Source organism: Rattus norvegicus, chromosome 16 (genome assembly GCF_021556685.1).
Source record: "Rattus norvegicus strain SHRSP/BbbUtx chromosome 16, alternate assembly SHRSP_T2T, whole genome shotgun sequence".
NCBI classification, from domain to species: domain Eukaryota; kingdom Metazoa; phylum Chordata; class Mammalia; order Rodentia; family Muridae; genus Rattus; species Rattus norvegicus.
Genome location: NC_141549.1, coordinates 18,899,286 through 18,918,813, shown reverse-complemented (window position 1 = coordinate 18,918,813; position 19,528 = coordinate 18,899,286). Strand labels below are relative to the sequence as shown.

The following is a 19,528-nucleotide window of genomic DNA, read 5'->3' as shown; positions in this document are numbered from 1 at the left end:
ACACAGCTAGCTGGGAAGCTGCAGGGCCTCTCCCTCTGGGAGAAGGTGTTAGCACAGGACTGGAGTGGAACTGCTGACCACACCCATGCTGGGATGATAGTTTGCCCCACCATGCCTGATCTTTCCAGTCATTGTTTATACTAAGCAAGCTATTGTCTTCTTCATCCAAAGATTTTAAAGATTTATTTATTTTATGTGAGTACATGTCACTGTCTTCAGACACACCAGCAGAGGGCATCAGATCCCATTACAGATGGTTGTGAGCCACCGTGTGGTTGCTGGGAATTGAACTCAGGGCCTCTGGAAGAACAGTCAGTGCCCTTAACCGCTGAGCCATCTCTCCAGCCCCATCCAAAGATTTTAAACATGGTTAGACATTCTTATACTCAGCTTAATGAAGTGGGGTCGGGGGACATCAAGACATCGTTTCTCTGTGTAGCCCTGGCTTTCCTGGAACTCAGACCATCTCTTGAGTGCTGCGATTATAGTGTGTGCCACCACTAACTAGCTTTGCAGTAATTTCATAAATAGTGAATAGTTTCTTGTTGCAGTAATATTAAAAAGTGGAGGAACCGGTTCCCGGGAGTCCTCATTCAGCGCAGATCTGTGGGAGCCGCGCGCTCCAGCTGTTTCTCTGCCAGCCGCTTTCACACACTGTCCCCTCGGTGAGTAAAGTCAAAGTTCCAGAAACTTGTAATTTAGCAATTAGATTCATATGTTAAATACTCAATCCACAATAGATCCACACAATAAATTCACTGCCAATTAATAAAGACTTAAACCGCCCACCTAGACAAGGTAAAATCGACCCAAATCGACCTAGTCCGCCTGGATCTGGATCGTCTCCATCTTGATTTCTCTCGTTCCTCCTCCTCTTTCTCCCTCCTCCTCCTCTCTCCTTCCTTTTCCTTGACAACCCTTCCTTCTCATCCAATAATAGGCTTCACCTTATCCTGGATCTGCCTTGCTGCAAGCCTTAGTAAGCATTTTATTGTTGTGAACAGACACCATGACCAATATAAGTTTGTTTGTTTTTTTTTTTTTTTGCTTTTTTTTTCAGAGCTGGGGACCGAACCCAGGGCCTTGCGCGTGCTAGGCAAGCGCTCTACCATTGAGCTAAATCCCCAACCCCCCAATATAAGTTTTATAAAGGACAACATGTAATTGGTGCTGGCTTACAGGTTCAGAGGTTCAGTCCATCATCATCAAGGAGGAGCATGGCAACATCCAGGCAGGCATGGTGCAGGAAGAGTTGAGTTCTACATCTTCACCCAAAGGAAGCCAGGAACAGACTGAGCATCCTCAGGCAGCTAGGAGGAGGGTCTCCAAGCCCACCCCACAGTGACACACCCTCCAACAAGGCCACACCTTCTAATAGTGCCACTCCCTGGGCCAAGCATATGCAAGCCATCACATTCCAGTCCCTGTCCTCCCTAGGCTTCTTCAAATACAGGAGTCTATGGCGGCCATACCTAAACATAGTATAATGCAAAATACATTTAATCCAACCATCAGTTTCCACAGTCTATAGCAGTATCAACAATGTTAAAAGTCTAAAGTTCAAAGTCTTTTCTTAGATCCATCCAATCACTTAACTGTAATCACCGAGTTAAGACAGGCAACAAACTGGGCACATTCCAAACTCTGCCATCTCCATATCTGATGTCAAAGTGGTCTTCAGATCTTCAACTCCTTTTTCATCTTCGTTGACTATAACAAACTTCTTTCTCCTGGGCCGGTTCCACTCCCTGTTAGCAGCTTTCCTCAGCAGATAGCCGGTGGCTCTGGCATCTTTAACATCTTTGGGTCTCCAAGGCAGCTTCAATGTTACAGCTTCTTGTTTCAGTGTCTGGGATCCACACAGGATCCTCCAAAGGGCTGGCTTCACTTCTCCAGCTCTGCCCTCTGTGACACTCAGGTTGACCCACTCCACTGCCTCAGCTGTTTCTGGTGGTCATCCCAGGGTACTGGCCTCTCCAATACACTGGGGTCTCCCATTGCAACCAGGCTTCACCAATAGCTTCTCATAGGCTCTCTTCATGGTGCCAAGCCTCAACTCCTTTGCGTGACCCCTTCAGTCCTGGGCCATCAACTGAGGGTGCACCTTCACCAGTGGCCTTCCATGGCCTCTCACAGTGCCCAGCCTCAGCTGCTCTTCATGACCCCTTCATGCCTTCAAAACCAGTACCACCTGGGTGATTCTTACACACAACCAAGTCAAACCACAGCATGAGTTACAACCTTGGCATCTCTGGAACACAGCTCTCAAAAAACACTTCCCAGAAGATTTCCCCTCAGTGATGCTTATCTCTTTCTTAGCTTCAGCTGACCAGCATCAATTGTCCCAGTAGCCCCCTTCTCCTCTTGAATATAAAGCCAGAGACACATGGCTGAAGCTGCTGAGTTCTGCTGCTTGCAGGAGCTGGAACATGGCCTCCTTGTTCCATTACATTATCACCAGCTTCTTCTTTTCTAACTCCTTCACTGCCTAAGCTTGGCTGTCCTGGATCTTGCTCTGTAGATTGACCTTGAATTAGAGAGCTGTGTGCCTGTCTCCCGGGAGTAAAGGTTTGTACTAAGTTGCCTGGAGCTGACTTAGCTGCGTGAGATCTGTCCCCAAGGTCATTACTCCCTTAATTCAATTTAATATTCTTGAACACAGGATTCAGCTGTGTCCCTTTAAAACTCGAACCATATGTTTTGTATTTTTTTTCTCAACTTCCCTTTTTTCATTAAAATGATCTTCATGAGACTTAACCAGAGAACAAAGTCTATGATGGGCATTTCTGAGACCTCCTTGTCAATGCACTTAATCTAAGTCTTTTCACCTTAGCTTTAGGCAGACACTTCAAAGAAGGGCAAAAAGCAGCCACATTCTTCACCAAAACACCACAAAAGCAGTCTTTACAGCACATACCAAAATTCTTCTCCTTGGGGTTGGGGATTTAGCTCAGTGGTAGAGCGCTTGCCTAGCAAGGGCAAGGCCCTGGGTTTGCTGGGAGGGGGGGGGGTTCTTCTCCTCTAAAACCTCTTGGGCCAGGCCTGCACAATTCAAATCACTCTCAATAACAAAGACTTCTGCATTCCTACTAAGATAGCCCATTAAGCCCCATTTAAATCGTTCCACTGCTTTCCAAATCCAAAGTCCTAAAACCCACTTTCTGCCAAACAGAAGCACGGTCAGGCCTATCACAGAAATACACCAGTCCCTGGAACCAACTTCTGTCTTAGGGTTTTATTGCTGTGAACAGAGACCATGACCAATGTAAGTTTTTGGTTCTTTTTTTTTTTTTTTCCGGAGCTGGGGACCGAACCCAGGGCCTTGCGCTTCCTAGGTAAGCACTCTACCACTGAGCTAAATCCCCAGCCCCCAATGTAAGTTTTATAAAGGATGACATTTAATTCGGGCTGGCTTACAGGTTCAGAGGTTCAGTCCATTATCGTCAAGGTGGGAGCATGGCAGCATACAGGTGGGCATGGTGCAGGAGGAGCTGAATTCTACATCTTCACCCAAAGGAAGCCAGGAACAGACTGAGCATCCTCAGGCAGCTAGGAGGAGGGTCTCCAAGCCCATCCCCACAGTGACACACCCTCCAACAAGGCCACACCTTCTAATAGTGCCACTCCCTGGGCCAAGCATATGCAAACCATCACAGTGCGTTATGACATCATCCTACATTTTCTATCACTCATTTTAAAAGAAATACTTTTAGTTTTTCTCCAGTCAGTATAATGGATTCTGTAGCTCCTTTTTTTTATTGGTTATTTTATTTACTTACATTTCAAATGTTATCCCCCTCCCAGTTTGCCCTCTGAAAATCCCCTAACCCATCTTATCGCCCTCCCCCTGGTTTTATGAGGCTGCTCCCCATCTATCCATCCACTTCAGCCTCGCTGCCCTAGCATTCCCCTATGCTGGGGAATCAAGCTTTCCCAGGACCAAGGGCCCCTCTCCCATTGATGCCAGACACTGCCCTCCTCTGCAGCATATGCAGCTGGAGCCATGGATCCCTCCATGTGTGCTCTTTGGTTGGTGGTTTAGTCCCTGGGAGCTCTGGGAGTCTGGTTGGTTGATGTTGTTGTTCTTCCTATGGGGTTGCAAACCCTTTCAGCTCCTTCAGTCCTTCCCCTAACTCCTCCATTGGGGTCCCCATGCTCGATCCAATGGTTGGCTGCAAGCATCCTCATCTGTGTCACTAAGGCTCTGGAGAGCCTCTCAGGGGACACCCATATCGGGCTCCTGTCAGCAAGCACTTCTTGGCGTCCATAGTAGTGACTGGGTTTGGTGGCTGCATGTGGGCCACAGATGTTTCTGTGGGGACAGCAAGTCACCCCGGGGCACTCCAGGGTGCCCTTACCCCTGAGACTGCTCAGATCTCCATGTGACGACAGACACAGGATCGACAGGAAGATGACATGAAGAGACCGCTTCCGAACAAGGAACGTTAGAGCTTAAAAAGTAGCCGGGCCCAGCACACATGCGATCATAAGCCCTGCACTGGGTAGGTCGAGGGAGGAGTCAGCCTCAGCTACACAGTGACTTGGAGGCTAGCCTGGGCTATAGGAGACCCAGTCTCACAAACAAAAAGATCCAGGGATGAGAAGTTGCTTCAGAATTCACATCCATCAATCCCATGGGGACAGCGAGGCCTCCGACCACCCATAAAAGAAAGGTGGTGTCTACAATACTGTGGCTTCACTGGCAGGGACTAGACTTGGTCTTGGAAGGAGTCCAGGTCACATGTCACATCCCACCCTTCCTGAGAGCCCCTCCCTCCTGGCCTGGAAGTTCAAAGTCAGCTGGAGACAAAGGCTGGCTGGCGTCCCAGACACACTTCCAAATGCACTTCAACCGATATCCCTGTGGCCGATGCGACATGTTGGGACATGCCTGGGCACCCCAGCTCTGGTCCTAGGTCCCTAACAGGATATTAGAGGCTGTCTACCTCAGGATGCAGAACATCCACAGAGCCTGGGTGACGGTTCACTGTAGGTTCTAGGTCCCCGGTGGGCCATGTGTGTGGCAAACACCTGTCCGACTCCCAGAACTTAGGAAGCTGAGGCCAGAGAATTAGGAGTTCACATGAGGCCAACCTGGATTACAGAATGAGTTCAAATGGCCAGCCTGAGCTACCTGAGACCCTGTCTCAAAAAGAACAACAACAAATACTCTCAAAATTTTAGAGTCTCTAAATTTTTAGTCTAAAAAAAATCAGAGTTCTGGACAGCAGCACGTGTCCTGACGAGCTCTCTCTACCCCCAGTCAGCCAGCCTGATCCCAGCCTGTGATCCCAGCAGCAGCCCGCAGAGCAGCCCCAGCTGCAGCGTCATGGCACGGTGGCAGATGGCACCTGTCAGGACACGGCCATTGGCCATTGTAGGCTACAAGGATTTGCCCTCCATCTGGGCTGCCATCCCTGGGAAGAACTTCGTTAGCATTACACTTGCTGAGTTTGGTCTCATGGTAGGCAAAGACTGGTCAAGTTTTTTCATGAATAGCTTGACGCTTGGGGGCCAAAAAATGTTCTGTGATCCAGGACTCACTGCTGCAAGTCGGGGAATTTACAATGGGTCTTCATACCAAGAGCACTGGAGGAACCCCCACCTTCAATGTCACTGCACCATGACTGCCAAGATGCTCCTGCTGATGGGCAAAGAAGGTACCCACGGTGGTTGGATCAACAACCACGGTGGTTGGATGTTGTGAAATGGCCTCTCACCTGCGGCACCCCCTTTTTTCCACACACACCATTATTTTTTGGGGTCGTTACCCCATTTCCCTTATTGCTGTCAAAACCACATGGGGTCTGGGGCTGGACGGACAGGTACTTCCCCCTACCCAAACCCCCTCTCCTGGGTCTGGAATACCCACACCAAGTTTGCTGACGGACACTCACCATCCGTTTCTAAATACTGAGAATGCACAAAAGCTCAAAACAAAGTTTGAAAAATGCAGGAAAGAAATTGAAGAGAGAGAAAAGAAAGGACCAGGCAAAAACGACAATGTCGAAAAGGCGGCTGAGAAGCTGGAAGCCCTTTCAGTGAGGGAGGCCAGAGACGGGGCTGAAGAGAAGTCTGAGGAGAAGCAGCGAACCACTTTTTCCTTTCCTTTTTAAAAAATTGACCCACCCGTTCAGCCCCCCCTCCCCCCCAGAGCTGAGGACCGAACTCAGGGCTTTGTGCTTGCTAGGCAAGTGTTCTACCACTGAGCTGAATCCCCAACCCCTGCCCCACCCCTTAAGGTTTGTTTTTATTCTGTTTTGTTTCTACAAGGAACTTTATAAAGAACTGAATTTCAACCTTAAGGTTTTGGGTTTGTTTTTTTTGTTTTTGTTTTTTTTTTTAACTTTTTTTTCCTCCAAGTTTTGACACCATTGAACATGACCTTCAGAAATCCATTCCCCAGTCATGAAAATGTACTGTGCTAACTTTCTTTTCCATACAGGAAACACTTATAGTCATCAAAAATAGTGAATAAAAAATGCCTTTGAAAACCTGGAAAAAAAACTAAAAAAGAGAACAAGAAAGGTCACGGCAGGGTCAGCTCCCCACAGGCACTGGTGGCCACTGTGGCCAGGCCCTCGGTGGCCACAGCAGCCTGCTCCCCGAGCAAAGGGAGCCCACAATGGAGCCCTAAAGTATGATGGCATTTCAGGATAGGAGGCAAAAGAGGCCTCCCCTCCCAGGAGAAAGAAAAGACACTTGTTGGTTAGGCCTGAAGTCTTAACAATGGGAATATAAATTACTCTGTTCCCTAATCTAGCACAGATGGGGAGGTGGGGACTACAAAGACAGACAGGGACAGAGACACAGATAGGGAGACAGAGACAGAGAGAGGATAGAAAAGGCTGCCGAGTCCCAAGTGGCTTTGGTAGGGACGTCCAGGGTATAGGGGCAGAGATTACAGCCAATCTACTTTATGACACTCTGTGAGGCCCCTGCCACAAAGAATGCTTCAACTCCTCATCCACACAGCTGAAAACACAGTGTGTCAGGGGGTAGCGGCATGGCAGGTGTGCAGGCCTCTGGTCATCTCACCCTAGCCCTGGCCTCGGGGCACAGCAGAAGTGTCCCCAGACACAGGATGATATCCATCACTCCCCTTGTGGTCCACCAAGAGGGGCAGGTAAGTCAGGACCCTCCATGAGCCCAGTTGTGTCCCCTCTCACAGCATGGCACCCAGATGTACATGGCTGTCAGAGCTGGTGGCAGCAGCTGATGTCTCCCTCTGCCTGCTCTAGAACACCCAGCATCTCTTCAATGATGGCCCGTAGTGCCCGGCCTAGCTGGTCAGCATTGTAAGGCTTGCCCAGGGGGGGCACATGGACAAAAGCTGAGCGGCCTCGGCCCCGGTAGAGCGACGTGTAATATGTGAAGTCACACAGGTATCTGAGAGAGACAGGAGGAAAAGTCCCAGTCAGTGAGTCCCAGCCGAAGCCACCAGGCCTCTGAAAAGCCCTCCAAAGTTCTGTGCTATGGGGTGCAGTTGGGAGTGGAGGACCTAGGGGTCAGGAATTTGGGTGACCCTGGACACCTATTCTCCGTTTTCTAAAGACGTATTTTGCTGGGCATGATAATCCCAGCACTCAGCAGGCAGCAGCAGGTAGATGTCAATGTGAGGCCAGCCTGGTCTACGTAATGTAAGTTCCAGGCCAATCTGGGCTACGCAGAGAAACCTAAGGTGAAGCTGATGGAGGAAGTTATTACTGTTGCACCCCAGCCCCTGCTGGAAAGGAAACCCCGTGGCCCCTGGAGCCTACCTGCCAGCATCCTGGGAGATGGTAACAGACACGTCCAGCCCCAGTGTGGTCACCCTTTTGCACACAGCGTCCATGTCGATGATGGAGTCAATGCTCTCTGGACCATCCTCCACGCAGCACTGCGAGCCGGGGCAGAACCGGCAATTATCCAGTCCTTTGTAACCCTTGTTGTGGCCACATTTTTCCAGCGTCACTGTGGTGGCCATGCCTGACACCCCGACATGCACCACGAGCTAGGGACAAGGGGGGCCGTTAGCAGGCGCAGACACCCACCCATGCACAGGGAATAAACACAGTGAATCTCTGTTGTTGCTAAAAGCGAGCTATCACACGGCTACCTAGGAGCCCAGAGCAGGATTTGGCTTTGCCTTTGAGACAGAGTCCCAGTCTTTCATGTGGCCAGGCTGTCCCTGAATTCACGACTGCTGAGATTAGCTATCTGCTACCACTGTGCCTTGCCTGAAGTCTGTTTTGAAAATTATTTTTTATTACTATTTTCTTCGGTGGTGCTGCGTGGACTCCAGGTGGGCACCTCACACACTCCTATTTAACTGTACCGTACTCGAACGCATCCTGACCAGTGCACAAGCACAGAGGGCTCGGCGTCCTGCCAGGTCCCTTGGTCTCTGTCTTCCTCCCTCCCTTCTGTAAGAATCCACAAAAGCTTACATGTGTGGTGTGGCACTGGCCTTATGGCGGATGGGGGTGGTGTAGCAAGGCGACTTGAATGAGAATCACCCAGAGGTTTGATTGGGTGGGTCATTTGAACAGCCCCAGAAGTTCATATATCTGAATGCTTAGTTAGCAGCGGGCAGTGGGACAGATTTGGGAAGGATTAGGAGGTGTGGCCTTGCTGGAGAAGGTGAGTCCCTGGGAGTGGGGCGTGTGTGTGGCATTTTCCAAAGCTCAGGCCAATCTGTGTCACTCTCTGCCTGCCTGCCCGCCTGCTTCCAGAAATGATGATTGGGTGTGGGCTAACCCTTAGAAACTGAGTACACCCCTAAGTCAGATATTGGCCTTTATGAGTGGCCATAGCTGTGGCCATGGTGCCCACTTATAGTGGCAGAACAGTGACCAGGCTGTAGGGAGTGAGGAGTGCTTTGGGGTGCACCTGAGGGCTGCTTACCTGGGGGCTGTGTTTCTCCCACAGCGCTGGGATGAGCCTCTGCACAGTTTGGTACTCCACAGGGATCTCATACACGTGCAGGTCCACGCTGTCCCCAAGGCCCAGTTTCTCCAGCTCCTGTGAGAAGACGGGTATGAGGATGAAGGGGCTATGAGGAGCCTTCCTGTCTCCAGGCACCAGACAGGCAGCTCGGCTGGGTGTGGCACATGGGGGTCACACCACACGTGTGATCAGGAGTTTGAGGTTACAGAAAAACTGAAGGCAGCCTCGGCTACATGAGACTCTGCTCCCCCTCAAAAAACAGCCGTGACTGTACATAACCCACTGAGCACCCCAGTCCATCAGCGGCTTTTCCTCGTGACCACTGCAGGGCTGCCTGGGAAATGCCTTGCTGTAGAGCCCAGGAGCGCAGCAACTGTGTGAGGAGGTCAGAATTAACTCAACTCTGCAAGGTGGCAAAGGCCTGGGGTCAGGGCAAGTTACAAAAAAGTAAGTTAAGAAGGGTATCACTGTCATACTACTGAGAAATGTCTTAACACTTGAGAGGCAGGAGAATGGCTGCTACATTAAGGACAGTCTCCTGTTCTACAAAATAAATTCCAGGCTAGCCTGGGCTATATAGTGAGACACTGTCTCACACAAACGAGAAACAAAAAAGCAAAAACGGTTTGGGGCTGAAGCTCAACTGGCCAGCATAGTGCAGCTCAGTTGGGAGAGTGTTCAACCAGCACACAGGGAAGGTCTGAGTTCCTTCCCAGCACCGTGAAAACTGGTGTGTCAGTGCATGGTTATCATCCCAAACACTTGGGAGGTGGAGGCAGGGGGATCAGGAGTTCAAAGAGATCCTGTCTCAACAAACATACACCCTAAACTCAAACATAAAGACAGAATCTGAAGAAATTAAAAATCCCAAAGGACAGGGGCTGGGGATTTAGCTCAGCGGTAGAGCGCTTGCCTAGCAAGCGCAAGGCCCTGGGTTCGGTCCCCAGCTCCGAAAAAAAAAAAAAAGAAAAAAAAAAAATCCCAAAGGACTAGTTTCTTTGGGTTTGTGCTGGGGCAGGGGAAGTTCGCCACCTGCTGGGTGAGTGGGTAAGGGGCAAAGGGCCAAAGCCATAGCCATGGCAACTGTATCTGCCAGACTCCGGAACTTCATAATGAACAGGAAAACAAAACAAGCCTCCTCCAGCAGAGCAGAAGTTGTGAAGCTCCCACAGCAGGCATTTACACGTGCACAATTAAAGTAAAAAAATCAAAATAAAACAAAAGGACATGCCATACCCTATTAGGTACATGAAGGCAGGAGGCTCAGGAGTTCAAGGTCAGCCTGGGCTACATAATAAGGGCTTTAGAGGCCAGCCTGGGCTACATAGTAAGGGCTTTGGAGGCCAGCCTGAGCTATATGAGACTCTGTCAAAAAATTAAAAAACAAAAAACAAAACAGATGTAGCAATGCACGCATTTAATTTCAGCACTTGAGAGGCAGAGGCAGGAGGATCTCTGTGAATTTGAGGCTAGCCTGGTCTACAGAGCATGTATTGCCAGGCCTATGCAGAGGGACTATCCCAAAAAAGCACTAAAAGCAAAACAAACAAAAACTAAAATAACTAAATCACTCCATAGCCTTCACCCCAGGTCCCTTTTCAGTGTTTGCCCTGGGGATGCCCAGTCGCTCCCACAAGCTGGATTGAATCGGGGTGTAATCTGTAGTCCAGAAAAGCAGGAAACAAAACCAGAGTCCAGGCACCAACATCCCAACTCTTAGGGAGGCACTCAGGGCAGGACAGGGCCACTCCACCCACGGGCACACGCATCAAGCCACCCCAGGTGACCGGCCCTCACCAGCACTAGGGACCACAGTGTTTCACAGTTTGAAGCTGACTGAGCCAACACACACCTGTCATGCCTGCACTGGAGTCTGAGACAGGGCAACAGAGTGTGGGGCAGCCTGGGCTATAGAGCAACAGTATCTCCAAAAGAAAAAAAAGGGTTAAATTTTCTGTTAGGGAATAGTTGTTCCTGTTTCTAGCCAGGATTAAGTATGTCCCATGCCAGTGAAGGCTTCCTAGTAGTCCTGCCTCGGCCTCCCTAGTGCTGGGATGGCAACTGTAGGCCACCACACTGGGCTATCTCACCACCTTGTCTTTGAGGAGCTCCCCAAGAACAAACTCAATGGCACTGGCTCCCTCAGGAGTCTGTGAACACTGCTACGAATGGCTGCCTGCGCCTCCAGAGACTCCTCCTGCTGTTCCCACAGGTCCCACATTGTTCCCAATGGTGGCCTCAGTAAAGTGCCCAAGGCAAGATGGAAGGACAGACACAAGTATATTAATGAAGGTATAGACCTGTCAGCTCACCATCTCTTGTCTTAAAAACAAACAAACAAACAAACAAACAAACAAACAAACAAAATACCAGGCATGGTGGCACACAGCTTTAAACTCAGCACTTGGGACACAGGGACAGAAGGATCTCTGACTTCAAGGCCAACCTGGTTTACATAGTGAGTTCCAGAATAGCCAGGGATATACAGATAAACTGTGTCTCAAAAAACAGACCAAAGGGGGTTGGGGATTTAGCTCAGTGGTAGAGCGCTTGCCTAGGAAGCGCAAGGCCCTGGGTTCGGTCCCCAGCTCCGAAAAAAAGAACCAAAAAAAAAAAAAACAGACCAAAGACAACCCCCATACACAAACTTGATGGCTGAGATCTGGCCGGGCGGCTCAGTACTCACCCTCATCCCATGGCTGGCACCTTCAAACCGCAGGACTCACATATGGACAGGGTAAGTGGTGTGGAACTCAGGGCTTCATCTAGGAAATCTTTTTTTTTTTTTTTTTGGTTCTTTTTTTTTTTTCGGAGCTGGGGACCGAACCCAGGGCCTTGCGCTTCCTAGGCAAGCGCTCTACCACTGAGCTAAATCCCCAACCCCGAACCCAGGGCCTTGCACTTCCTAGGCAAGTGCTCTACCAGTGCGAGCCGGTATTTAATGTCCCCGTGAAGACTGGGAGCTTCCAGAAGACTAGAGCCCTTCAGTGCTGACACTTTTTGTGAGGGCTCTATGGCTGAAAGGCCAGTGTAGTGGGGACCAGTCGCAGATGTGCAGAAAGTCACGTCACCCTTCACCAGGTTCTGCTTTTTGCCCCTACACACTTGGTTCCGGACCTCCTGGAAGAGGGCTGTGAGCCCCAAATCCTACTTCCTGAATCCTGGCTCAGTACCCAGCACCCTGGAAAGCAGGGGTACAGCTGTGGCATTGTCCTCGGTCATCTACCTGAAAAGACCCTGTCTCAAAAGCAGGCATGGCTGCATCTGACCGATTGATTCCCCTGACCCCAGCACAAAGCCCTCTTTGTTTGCTGTACCCTCAGCAGATCTGTCTAGACTTGTGGTGGCAGGCTGTCACCACGTCTGTACCCCACTGAGGGAGAAACAAGGCAGAGTCAGCCTGGTCCTTGATACCCAGCCTAGGTCTCCCAGGAAGCAGCCTGCCACCCCACTGGGGGGCGATGAAGAGAAAGCTGGTATGAAGGCACTCTCTGAGATCCCAGCACTTGGGAAACCGAGGCAGGAGACTCATTCTGAGTTTGAAACTAGTCAAGATACAGAGTGAAACGTGATTCATTGGTCAATCAACCAAAGAGGGCAGGCAGAACCATGTACACCTGTCACCCCAGTGCTAGGGAGGCTGAGGCAGGAGAAACAGGTGTTCGAGGTCAGCCAGGGTAAGATCTTGTCTCAAAACTTAAAACAAAAAGTAAGGCTCAAGGGTGAGGGATCCGTGGCTGGGCCTGGTCTCCATGGCTGGGCCTGGTCTCCATGCTTCACCCCGAGGACCCACACCGTGGAAGGAGAGAAGTTGGCCCAGCAAGCTGCCCTCTGACCTCACATGTGTGCCTTCCACACACTCAATAATCAAATACATAAACAAATACAGTATTTTAAAGACATAAGTTGAGAAACAGTCTTGGTCTCTTCACAGCATGGAGTTTCCCCTAGCGCCCTAAAGCTCCAAGGGGATATTCGAAAAGATTGTTTAATTGATTTTCTTTCCCATTTACATGCAGATGGTGGTGTCTGGGGCCCAGGAATCCAGACACTGGCTTTGTGTCCACTCAGCCCATGAAGCCTCCTGTCTGTAACTCGCACAAAGCCAGACACACAAGTCTTCTGAGACACACTGGGGCTTTTTGTCTGCTGCTCCCGGGAGTAGATGTGCAAGCAGGGGCCCGGCCACACTCCCATCTGCGAGGTCCCCGGACCCTGGGGTCCTCCATCCGGCCCGCAGAGTGAAGGCAGAAAGAAAGGAGGGTGATGGTAAAGTGGCTGAGACTTCTGAGTGTGGGGAGGGTGACTAGCTGGTGGTGGGGGACATGGGAGGCTTGGGTGAGAAGAAGAGAGAACCCTTAAATCACACAGCTAATGGGCTAAAATTAATCCTGGTCCGGCCGCCATCTCAGTCAGTTATTTATCAAAGAATCAAACGTCTGTCTCTCTCCACTCAATTGTTCCCTAGTCTGTCTGTCTGAATGTCCCATCTGGCAAGCAAATACAAGTTAGTGGAGTCATTTCTTGGATGGGATTCTGGGAAGAGACACCCCCTGGGGTTCCCAGTAAAGAGACTGGGCCTTTGCCCAGGACACCCGGCTCGGCCCGCCTGTTCCCCAGCCTCGGTGGCACCTGCTGGGACACACCCCATCTTTCTTAAATCAGTTTTCTCTGTGTTGCAGCTAGGGTCTCAGTGCCTGGCTGTCGAGGAACTTGCTCTGCAGACCAGGCTGGCTTAGCAAGACACTCAGCTCTGGGAAAGGCTCCCCCAGATCGGAGTTACCTGGACAGCGATCCAGCTGGCATTCACAGCATGCTCCCCAAAAGGGCCGAATCCTGAAAACAGGAAAAGAGGCATTACTGTTACTTTCTCTCCCTACCTCAGAATTCTGAAATCTCATCCCTGGACACACCCCCATTCTAGTTTCTTACCCAGCCCTTTCCGGTCTGCCCCAGCTATGGGCCTTGGCCTACACTTGCTGAGTCCTGAGGTGGCAGGCCCAGGCTGCAGTGCATGGCTTCCTGTTATCCCCCCAACTCGCCCCCCCCCTTAGGTCCTTACACCTGGGAAGGCCCAATCAGCCTCTCTCTTCACTGCTCTCCAGCCAAACCCAACTATTATCATTGTCTGGGTTGGCCTGGGGTTGTGGGCCACCATGAGTCACCACTACTTTAAGATTAGCTCACAGAGGCTGGGGGGAAAGGGGGTGTCTCCAGGACAGGCTACCTGGACACCAGGCTGCTTCTGCTTTTGGTCAGTTCAACCTTCAACCTCCAGGCCCTATTGACCAAGACAGACCCCACCCCCACCCCCAAGGCACTGTGGCACTTGGTTTCATTCCCTCTGAAGACAGGGTTTCCAAGGGCCTAACTGTCATGAGCAAGAAGTGATGCAGAGAGAGGGGACTAACTCCATCAGGTCACACAGCACGACTGTGAGGCGGCTGGGATTTAAATCCACTGGGTTGCCAAGAAAAGTTCAATTGAGGAAACAAAGACAAAAAAAAAAAAAAAAAAAACCAGCCCTCCCGCCTCTGGGTGTACACCTGCAGACTCAGAGTCTGAGACTGCTGCAAGAGAATTGGATGTTAGGCCAGTCCACGCCACATGAGACCCTGCTTCAAAATAAATAAACACAGCTGGAAAAATACTTCAGTAAGTTGCCACACCAGGACCTGAGTTCAGCTCTCTAGAACCACATATTTGCACAGTGCAGTGGTGGCACACGTTCCCCCAGGGCTGGGGAAGTAGAGACAGACAGACTCTCTCAGTCTCAGTCTCTGTCTCTCAGTCTCTCAGTCTCTCTCTCTCTCTCTCAGAACCTTGATTAATGTAACTCAGGTGGGTAGGGTCCCACCTGCTGCCAGTGTTTAGAGAGGGCCATCAAACCTCAGGACAGCAGGTAGAGGCCACATGTTGGGGCATCTCATCATGGTGGCGAATGCTGCTCACCCTAACATTTGGAAGGTTGAAGCTAAACAATCACCCTGCGTTTGTAGCCAGCCTTGGTCAGAGTAAGTTAAAGGTCGGCAGGGCGGTGCATTAGAATGAGACTCTATCTTAATAAACCAACCAACCAAATCAACACCCCCCCCCACCCTCACCCCCTCCCCCACCTCGGAAGGCTCAAAGGTATCACCTGTACTGCAGGGAACAGCGGTGAGAAAGGCCCACCCTCCCTCACCTGTAGGAGTGGGAGTTTTCCCTGGCTCACTCCCTGTGGCCTCTCAGGGCAGAGGCTAACCTGAGTGCCCTCCTCCAAGGCCTAGTGGAGTTGACTAAACCAAGTGGCCCCAGGCTGAGTCTCAGGAAATAAGAACAGTTGGCTTCCGGGGGTGTTAGTGATAGTAGAGCTGGTCCCTGGGTCATTCCGGGGTCAGGTGGACGTAGGCCCAACACCTGCCCCTAACCGGGTTGCAGGCCCCTCCAACAATGCAAGGTGCCAGGAGAAGAAGCTGAGTGGATCATATGTCACCGGGACTTTTCCTGGCCGTAAACCAGCCTTTGTCCCCGGGGTCAGAGAGTGGGGACAGGCAGGAGCTCTGGAGGGGTCAAGAGGGACTGCAGTGTGCGAGGTGACCTGTCTGCACCCCAGTCCCCGCGCACTCCGAACTCCCGGCCGCGTGACCCCGGACTTTTCAGGTTACCGGGACCGAACGGTGCTATCGCAGGAGGCGACAACTGCAAACTTGTGGCAACCGCGAGCACCTGCCCCGCCGCCCCCGGTCAGGCCGCACCTACCGGTCACCACTACCGCTTTCCGCGGCTGCTCCATCGCGGGATGCGCTCTCTCGGATCCTGGCGATGGGGACTTAAGCGGACACCGACCCCCGAGCCCCGCCCGGCCACCCGGCCCCGCCCCCTAACGCTGGGCCTGCGCGAACACGCCCCGGACACGCCCCCCGACCAGCTGTACGCGTCCCTGCGCGGCCCCGCGGGTTCCGCTGAGCCCCACGCACACCGCTACACCCTAGACCCTGGCTCCCGGGCCAGGCCATTTCTAGACCACGCCCCTTAGAAACCACACCCCAGCCAACCCCTCCCCCAACCTTCCAAAAACCCACTTCCAGGTCCTGTAAGGAACCTACCAAGTCCCCAATAATCACACGCCTCGAGCCTTCCAAACTCTCAGGCCCGGGTCACGCTCCAGCCAGGTCCCAAGCTCCCAAGACACTCCTAAACCCATCCTTGAAACAACTGGGCCCAGGTCACGTACTCCGGCCTCCCCCGACGCAAGTGTAGATTCGCCCTGATCCTTCCAAAGCCCCTCGGCCAGGCCGCAGTCCACGTTCCCACCCGCGACCCAAGATATCCCTGGCTTAGGCCACATCCTCCGAAATTTCTTCCTTCTAAAATCTACTCCGTCCCGAGCCCATCTAGGGCAACGACTCCCTTTCCCTGTTTGCCGCTGAAACGCTGGGCTGGGCGTGCATACAGAATCTCCATCTAGGCTCCGCCCCCAGTCTATCCCCGCCGGGTCCCCAGTGGCCACCGGGCTCTCAAATCTACCTGGAGCCACGCCCCGCCCCAAGCACGGACCAGCCCTGGTCACCTAGTACCCCTGCCTGGCCACGCCCATTCTCAGCCAGGACCCTCCCCCTACTTGCTTTTAAGCCCCGCCTCCAACTCGTAAGGGAGCAATGGGAGTGTTCCCAGCCTTCCCAGCCTCAGTTTCTCTTCCTGTAAGACAGAGACATAGAGTAGGGGAAACAATTTGATTCTGTTCACTCATCACCGTTCACAAACAAGGACGCTGAGGCATGGATCTAAGTTCTTTTGGCCGAGGCCGGAGGAAGAAAGAAGGGTCACTCCAGCAGAAAACTGAGGGAGGGGTTCAAGAGGAAGGAAAAACCGCACAGTGCTTTTGCTCACTGCCAACATGGCTAACTGGCCACTGGCCACAGGGACTGCTTCCTTTCCGTGGCTCCTCGTTGCACATCTAGCTGTTCATGGCCCAGACTACCTCCTCCTGTGGTCCTTCTCCGACTGTCACCTCCTTTATAGGACATTGTTTTTCCACCCCCTATCTAGACATCCTTTGGGCTCATCTTTCCCCTGGCTGCCCCTCCAGCAGGATTTGTCTTTCTATTGCCTACCAACCCGTTCTCTCGCAGGGACCCTATTTTTTTAATTTGTTTTATGTTTTTAAAAATCTTATTCGTTACTATGGTGTCTGTCACTTAGTCTGCTTTAGGGGTTAGGCTGACAGGGCAGGGCCTTTTGTTGAAGGGTGGTGTTTGGCCTGATGCACCAGTGACCACCACTTGGGCACCTGGGGCATTCCCTGCCTACCTTGTAATCCTTTATTGTGATTTCTGCAAAAACACTAGAAAGAGAAAGCAGAGGCCCGGACTGTGTCCCCAGAGGCTGGTTGGGGCCTTACTGAGCCACAGGCATCTTGTTTCAAGCAGCTGTGACCCCTGTGTTCTAGGACACTGGGGGACACTGGCTCCCATACACCAGCCAAGAACCCTTTCTCGACTGCACAGCGTATAAACAGACATAACCACCATGGTATGTCCTTGGGGGCCGGTTGGAAGGGAGAGAGAAAGACCAGGTCGGGGGAGAGAAATAGAGAAATAGCAGGGTAATAAGGAGAGTGAGTATCTGGGGCGAGGGCTTCATTGGACTGAGTTTAAGCTCGGGGAGAAGGTGGGAAGGGCTAGCAAGCATGGTGAATTGTTGCTTGTGACCTGGAGGCCAGCATGTGCTTCGGTGTGCTGATAGGTGCCACTGGTAGCCATGTGTCCCTTCTGCCAGAGTAAGAGACGTGACTCCTTTTTGTAGATGAGAAATAATTTCCAAGTTCTTGTGGAATTCTGGCATTTACCTAACTGCCAGAAATCTTCCCGTAGCCCAGGTTGAACTCATTTCTGGATATCTGGACTGCCATTTGGGGTTTGGAGAAGTAATCTCCTTTGGACCTGACAGCAGGGTGTCCTGTGTACAAACCTAGGCTGGAAGCCACACTCATCACAGCTTGTTTGAGCTCCTGCAGCCTCAGGAAGGCTTGGAACATCTGAGAGCTCACACAGGTCCTGGGTCAACTACACAGCGCCCTAATACATCCCAGCCACACTCATAACCCAGAGGTACCCAGAAGGCTGCAACCAACTATAACTTTAATTTTTTTAAACTTTATTTTTAAAGATGGTTAGCCCAGCACCCACCGGAGGCAGTGAAAAAGAACGGATACAGTGGGGGGGGGGGGAGACAGCAGTGGCCCTGTTTAGAAAGATTCTTTGGAGCAAGTCCAGGCTGTGTTGCCTGGAAATCAGCAGTTCAGTTCAAAGGTCAGCAGCAGCAGCTCCATCCACTCACAAACACTTCACGGATGCACCAGCTCGGTCCAGTTCAGTAGAGTTGGGATAGCAGAGTCAGCATCTGTGGCACAGCCTTGCAGAGACAGCCAGGCCTCAGCCCCCTCAGAAGTCAGCAGGAGGGGCCCAGAGAGACTCCAGAAGTTCTCCACTGTGCCTCTCTCAGGGAAGTGAAGATCAGTGAAAACTAGAGACCCACAAGCGTTGCACAGATAGCTCTGTAAGCAAGCCCAGCTCACTCACTCCGTCAGCCTCCATCACTGTTGGGCCTGTTCATACCCTCCAAACCTCACGTCTCCATGGATCTTGCCTCAGCACGTGCATCTGTCTCAGCCGACATCACTCTGCCAATCAGCAGAGTCCGCTGAAGCGGCAAGAAACTGCAGCACACCACCAGAAGTTTATTGGTGCATTTCTGTGGAGTCCAGACAAATGCAGCTCAACTGTGCAATGTAAGATGGGACAATACATGTGTGTCATTAGTGAAGAATCCCTCATCATGTGCCCTTTCACGTGCTGTTTTAGCAGAACATCCTTTCTCCTGTGTCTGCTTCAGTGGAACGTTTCTTCACTTGTCTTCCCCCTCAAAACACCATCCAAACAACTTTCCAACAAACCCTTAAGTTTCTACTTCAACTAATTGTGGATCAGAACTCCCCAAGGGGAACAAGAATACCCTTGGCAGGGAATAGGGAGGCAAAGTTTAGAACAGAGGCTGAAGGAACGCCCATTCAGAGCCTTCCCCACATGTGGTCCATCCATATACAGCCATCAAACTAGATAAGATGGATGAATCAGGGGGCTGGAGAGATGGCTCAGCGGTTTTATAGGTTTTTGCCTGGTGCCTATGAGTTCAGAAGACAGGATCGGAACTGCTGGAGTTACAGCCGGTTGTGAACCCCTGTGTGGGTGCTGAGACTCCAAGCTAGGCCCTGAAGAACAGCAGTGTTCCTGACTGCTCTCTCCAACATCTCCCGAGAGTGTGGAAACCGGCCTGTGCTGGCCTGACTGAGTGACAGCCAGCTCCTCTGAGGTTGATTCCAGGACAGACTACCATTTCCAGTGTGGGGTTGCTTGGTGACTTTGAGCCTCTTTTCCTGGTCTGATCTGCTGGCTGGTGTGTGCCCATCTTGGGGATATTTAATGGAAGTTCAGACCTCACAAACATCAGGTGATGTTTTGGGAGGGGCCTAGGAACTCTGACACCCTCCTGCTCAAAGTCCTTGTGATGAAAGCATCAACCGTGACCGCCTCCTGTGTGTACCAGACTGACCCTTGTT

General features: G+C 51.5%; 2 protein-coding genes across 4 annotated transcripts; one reads left to right on the top strand and one right to left on the bottom strand.

The window, feature by feature from the left end:
• The first annotated feature begins 3,393 nt into the window (after positions 1-3,393).
• On the top strand, positions 3,394-5,883 carry Mk1 (protein). The gene is given in 1 exon segment (NM_134399.3): positions 3,394-5,883. A coding segment is annotated over 1 exon segment (378 nt). The 5' UTR covers positions 3,394-5,329; the 3' UTR covers positions 5,708-5,883.
• Pgpep1 (pyroglutamyl-peptidase I) lies at positions 3,731-16,343 on the bottom strand. 3 transcript variants are annotated; one of them, XM_087587746.1, is made up of 5 exons: positions 16,017-16,343; positions 13,712-13,764; positions 8,887-9,003; positions 7,761-7,993; positions 3,731-7,389 (listed from the first exon to the last, which is right to left on the bottom strand). In XM_087587746.1, exons 4-5 carry the CDS (start codon positions 7,964-7,966, stop codon positions 7,197-7,199), a joined length of 399 nt encoding a protein of 132 aa, XP_087443872.1. In that variant the 5' UTR covers positions 7,967-7,993; positions 8,887-9,003; positions 13,712-13,764; positions 16,017-16,343; the 3' UTR covers positions 3,731-7,196.
• Positions 16,344-19,528: the final 3,185 nt, after the last annotated feature.